This window comes from Pygocentrus nattereri, chromosome 7 (assembly GCF_015220715.1).
Source record: "Pygocentrus nattereri isolate fPygNat1 chromosome 7, fPygNat1.pri, whole genome shotgun sequence".
NCBI classification, from domain to species: domain Eukaryota; kingdom Metazoa; phylum Chordata; class Actinopteri; order Characiformes; family Serrasalmidae; genus Pygocentrus; species Pygocentrus nattereri.
In genome coordinates, this window is record NC_051217.1 from 9,892,225 (window position 1) to 9,897,754 (window position 5,530).

Consider the following 5,530-nt stretch of genomic DNA (forward strand, 5'->3'; position numbering starts at 1 on the left):
CACACTTGCCTGGAGCAGTGGGCAGCCCTATCCGCAGTGCCCGGGGAGCAGATGGGGGTTAGGTGTCTTGCTCTAGGACACCTCAGTCATATACTGTTGGCTCTGGGAATCAAATCGGTAACCTTTCGGTCACAAGGCTGATTCCCTAATCTCCAGCTCACGACTGCCACCACGTCTAATTAAGTAGCCTGTAGTGTTTAGAAATCCAGGCAATGTTGCTACACCTACACCCATGCTGTGAATGTTTCATAACCAAAATGATACCTGGTATGCAGTGGTTTTATGGGGGTCTCCACTTATAGATTGGCTAGAGGACAGGCTGATTAACCGTGCATCAACAGATGGGCTACAGTTAGTAATTGCACACGTGCAAACTGCTCCTAAAGTAGTGAAAATAGATAAAAGTTAGATGTACCTAATGAGCTGGCAGTGTATTTGTAAACCCTTTAGGACAGTGTTTCATAATTCTGCTCATGTATAGTTTCTTTATACTGTCTACCAACACACACATGCAAGTAGAGTACACCACTCCCAGGTAATCAATGCTTTAAGCTTCAATCTTTGAGAGGAGAAAATCAAGCTCCACTCTTGCTTCAGACCTGAAAAAATCCACAAGCATTTCTGTCCATCCTTCCACTGCGAGAAGACACTCAACTGAAAGGATGTGTCGCCGTCAAGAAGCCATGAGAATAGATTTTCAAAAATGTGCAATTCAAAGAAAGAGTCTTCTGGAGAGATGAAAGTTCAGTTGCAGATAAACATGAGGGTGATTATCTTGGCAAATTTAGTGAGATCTTCACTAAAACCTGAGGAGACACATGAGATTACTCTAGTTTCATGTTTTCTGCCTTTGTGCTATACAAGCGTATGTAACGTTTGATTATATCAGCATCAGCTTTATTGGATTCAAACATACTACGCCTGCAGAGTTTAAAAAACGTTCTTACCTTACCGTAGTACATGACTCCATGGTTTCAAAGCATCTATAAATCAGAACACATTAAATATGTTGGTATTCTGAAATGGCACAATGTATTTTGATGCACATTGTGAAAAATGAAAGATAATATGCATGCCACCTTTTTTTAAACTTTTTTTGTTTTTGAGTTGATGGACTAGATCATTTCTCTGGAACACTTTTAATTGTTATTGTTGTTTTTAAGTCATTTCTTTTTAAATTTAAGTACTAAAAGGAAGTAAAGCTGTTCTTTAGAATGCAGAATCATGAACTTATGTGCTAGACAGTTTTTTCTGGGGGGCAGGGGGTTTGCTGACAAAGACATTTAAGACTATATAAAAGGGCTTGTTTGTGACAAGGAAAGCATCTACTCAGAACCACTTCAAACCTACTAGAAACCTACTTCATCACTTAGATTAAGAAAGGAGTCGCCACAGCACTGCAGGTACATAGAGTTTATTGTTGAGTTCATTGTTTATTGTTGAGTTCACGTAAACTGTTTGTATAAAAATGTTGCATGTGCAGACATCAGTGGGCTCGTTCATGCATTTGTGGAATATGTAGTGCACTTAGCAGAACATGATAATGAAATGCCATGCTGGCCATGAAAAACTGACCTAAGTAATGCGATGTTAGCACAGATAGTTGAACAATTACAATAAGTTGCATCTGTATACTTCTAGTAGTTATTAACTCCTACAGCAAATATTTTCCTAATGCATAAAGTAGTGTCATAGCCAAGTATTTGTTTATTTATTTGGTGAGAGAAAATAACTTGTAATTACAAAAAACTTTCCCAGTATTACAAGATAGTATGTTGTAAAAAGAAAATTTGTGACCTATCTTCTTCCTTAAAGTAATGTATATGAGGTCTGATCAATTTTAACGTATGACAAACCTATATATGTATATCACCCCATGTTTGGCTAAATTACATACTTTACTCTTTTTGAAGTGAACACCAGTAAGTACAGCCTCTGTCTATCTGTTTCTGCACACATTAATGCACATTTACTTTATATTTTATTAACTTCAAAAATAGGAAAAATACTGAATAGTAATGGGAGGCACGGTGGCACGGTCACCTCACAGCAAGAAAGGCCTGGGTTCAATTCCCTGGCCAGGTGACCAGGGTCTTTTCTGTATGGGGCTTGTATGTTCTCCCCTTGTCTGCGTGGGTTTCCTTCCACAGTCTTAAAACATGCAGTCAGGCCAACTGCAGATCACAGCTTGCAAATGCGTTTTGCAGCCAGCTAGGAGTTTTATTCTTCTTTCAGAAATTGTCCCCACTCTTCTTGGCAGAACTTTAGTTAGAACTCTGAAGTTCTACAATATTCTTAGGCCATTTTGTATTCACAGTATACTGGAAATCCATCCTCATATTTTCAGTAATGTTCAAGTCAAAGGACTCAGGGGCCCTTCAGTTTACATTTCTTAAAATAGTTTCTGGAGGATTCTGATGTATGTTTTGGCTCATTGTCCTGCTGTAGAAGCCAGCCCCTTGTCAGCTTCAGTGTCTTGACTGACTGTGCCACATTTGATTCCAGAATTAGCTGATAATTAGTGGAATTCATTCTTCCATCTGTGATATTTCCTGTGTCACTGGCTGCCACAAAGCCTCAAAACATAATAGATCCACCCCCAACAGTTGCCAAAGTGTTCTTTTAATCAACTGCTGCTCTGAGAAGAAATTGAGAAGAAAAGAGAAAAGGAAAAAGAAAACACTGTTTTGATGTAAGACAAGAAACCAAAACAAGAGAGAGAAATATAGCCATCTCTCCTTTGAGAGGTATTTTGATTTGGTCATTTATTCTATATCTTGAATTTATCCTTTGCTCATGTTACACCATTTTGAACTCTTCATCTTTTACATCGATTACTCACATATATTGTCTTCATCTATTTCAGTGAAGCAATGGCAATGTCAAGGTTCAACCGAGCCCGTAGGAGCATCACCAAAGCAAAGGATTTCAGAGATGACATTGCAATTTTAATGCAGCCCTATGCAAACTGGGAAGAATATCTGACACCAGCTCCCCTTTCCATCGCTTTACTGGGACAGCTGATCCGTATTTCTGCTGTGGATGATTTCTCCATCAATAAAAACCCTCCTAAAGATGGCTTCAAGTTTATCAGATATTCTGACTCTTTCAAGGCCTGCCTCTTTCAAGTATGCAATGCTGGGTGGCAAGCTTTCAATGACGCTCACAAGAACATGGACCAAATTCGTCTGTACACTGGACAGATTCCAGACCACATCAAAAATGTAGTTGGGATCATTGTCCAGGAGGATACTGCTCTTGTCCAAACCATCCTACCAGCTGAACTTGAGAACATTGAGCGCATATCATCAGAATGCTTACAACTGGCTGAAAAAACTGAGGGAAAGTTCTCAGAGGTCATTAATTTGATGGAGGCTTTACTCAATGCAGGACAGTGTTATGATGTGGAATTACAAGAAATAAAAAAAAACATTGAAATAGCAAAGATGAGAAAGGATTCCGCTGAGGAGGCAAAAACGTTGGCTGACCAAGCTTGTAAAAAGCTTGAGGAGAGCGTGGATAGGGCCCAGAATGAGTACGAGAAAGCTTTAGACAGTATACCATCTGGATGGGAACTGTTTGGAATGCAGCTTTTGTCGAGTGTATCAGAGTTAGCAATGACAGTAGCAGTTGGTTATGCGATAACACAATTTTTAGGTCCAATTGGTGGTTACATCTTTTCTGGAGTTGGTGCAATTCCAGTCATAACTGGTGGGATTTGGGATATAATCAAAGCAACCAAAGAAGGAAGTACCACAAGTCACACAAGCCCTGCAAACCAGATGCAGGTAAAAGAGGTAATGTCAGCTTACAATGTCTTTGCTCGATCAGGACAGATTCTGTTACTGAGTGCAAAAATGAATGACTTCTACAATGGTAACAAACTAAATTGGACTGAATTGTATGACCAGAAGAATGAAACTCTTAAATCTGATTTTGTGAAGAAGATGTTTGCGAAAACCAAACAGGATATAATCACAGAAGAAGAAAGTCGGTTCAAAACTGAAGCCTTGAACATCTGTGAGAAGGGTATCTCCATTTGCACAGAGCTGGCTAAATGTGCCCCAAGTAAGGAATGCGATGATGCCACAACAATGAAACTGATCGAGGACATTACAAGCCTTAACAATGCAGCACAGGTCTTTGACTCCAAAAGCAAGTTTTACACCAATTGTCCACCTCTGTCAGTAGAACCACCTCACTCCACTAAACAGCAGACTAGTGATTCTCCAGATTCGCTCCATGTTAATCTAGCCCGACTCCGAGTCGAACAAAGTGAGGTCATGTTGAACAAAGTGACAGAAATGCATGACAAGGCTTTCAAGAACATGGAGAAGAAGAGGATAGAGCTGTTGGACATTGTGATGGAGCTGCAGCGTCTTCAGCCAAAGGAGATTGACTTTGAGAAAAGAATCATAGCTCTGGCAAAGGGCCTGGAGGCAATGGGACAAGTTAAAGAACAGTGGGAAAAATTGGTGCACTTCTTCCAGCTCATTACAAACACTTTCAAGACTATTCTGACTCACCATCTCAACAGTTTTACTCAGACCGTTGAGTTAGCTGTGAAGCACAGCTACACCTTTGACAAATTTATTAAAGATAAGATCTACACTAACACCTTGAATGCCTCTGCTTATGCCTATCTGGTTAACATGATCTCCACTACTTACACAGAGGTGTCTGGAGAGTACCTGATGGACAGTGTGAGCACTCTGGGAAAACTGATGGCTATGGATCCTAACAGCATAGCATTCCATAGTGAGATGGCAAAATTTGAAGTTAATTGCACAAAAGCAGAAGAAAGTATCAGAGGAATTGCAGCCAAAAATAAAAAAGAAATTGAGCTCAGATGCCAGGACAGAATCCTCCAAATCCAGACAGTACTGAAGCCAGCACTGCCCCCAATCTCTGAGGAGGCGAATGAGAAACTGAAGAAAATAATACAAGAGGCAATGAAGGCACTACCTCAAGAAGAGAAGGAGACAAAACCTGTGGTGATGACTGAGCTCATGTCAAAGGAAGAGACTGATCAGTTTGTTTGAAGGTGTCCAGCCCAATGATGCCAATGTAATGCTTGATTTTTAAACTCCTTTTATGATTTTTAAACTCCTTTAATTGTTCTATCATTCTTTTAATCATTTACGACTAATGAAAAGAATATGACAAAACTATGAATAGATTTACTTTTCTCATCTCCCTCTTCATCTTTCTGAATTTATTCTGTTAATCAATAAAATTAACTGCAGCATCATACTGTCTTTGCATGTCTAAAATTGATTTGAGCCTGACACTTCTGACCACCATTCTGTTCATTTATTAAGAGGTGCAGCTAGTTTAAAAACTGTCATTTATTCATGCATTTACCACTCTGTTGCTCTTTAAAAAATTCAAGTTGAAAAATATAAATAATTAAGAGAAAATCTCACTGTCACGATAATATTTATGAAAAACAGACAAAAAACATACAGATAGCTATTATTAATTATTTCTATTAGTCTGTGTCAAAGCAAATGATAAGAGAAGTGGGCAA

General features: G+C 39.1%; 1 protein-coding gene across 1 annotated transcript; it reads left to right on the forward strand.

Moving 5' to 3' along the window:
• The first annotated feature begins 1,333 nt into the window (after positions 1 to 1,333).
• LOC119263693 lies at positions 1,334 to 5,253 on the forward strand. Its single transcript, XM_037539949.1, has 2 exons — positions 1,334 to 1,403; positions 2,867 to 5,253. Exon 2 carries the CDS (start codon positions 2,874 to 2,876, stop codon positions 5,040 to 5,042), a length of 2,169 nt encoding a protein of 722 aa, XP_037395846.1. The 5' UTR covers positions 1,334 to 1,403; positions 2,867 to 2,873; the 3' UTR covers positions 5,043 to 5,253.
• Positions 5,254 to 5,530: the final 277 nt, after the last annotated feature.

Excerpts from the sequence above, each read along its gene's own strand:
- LOC119263693 (XM_037539949.1), top strand. The coding sequence starts at position 2,874 with ATGGCAATGTCAAGGTTCAACCGAGCCCGTAGGAGCATCACCAAAGCA.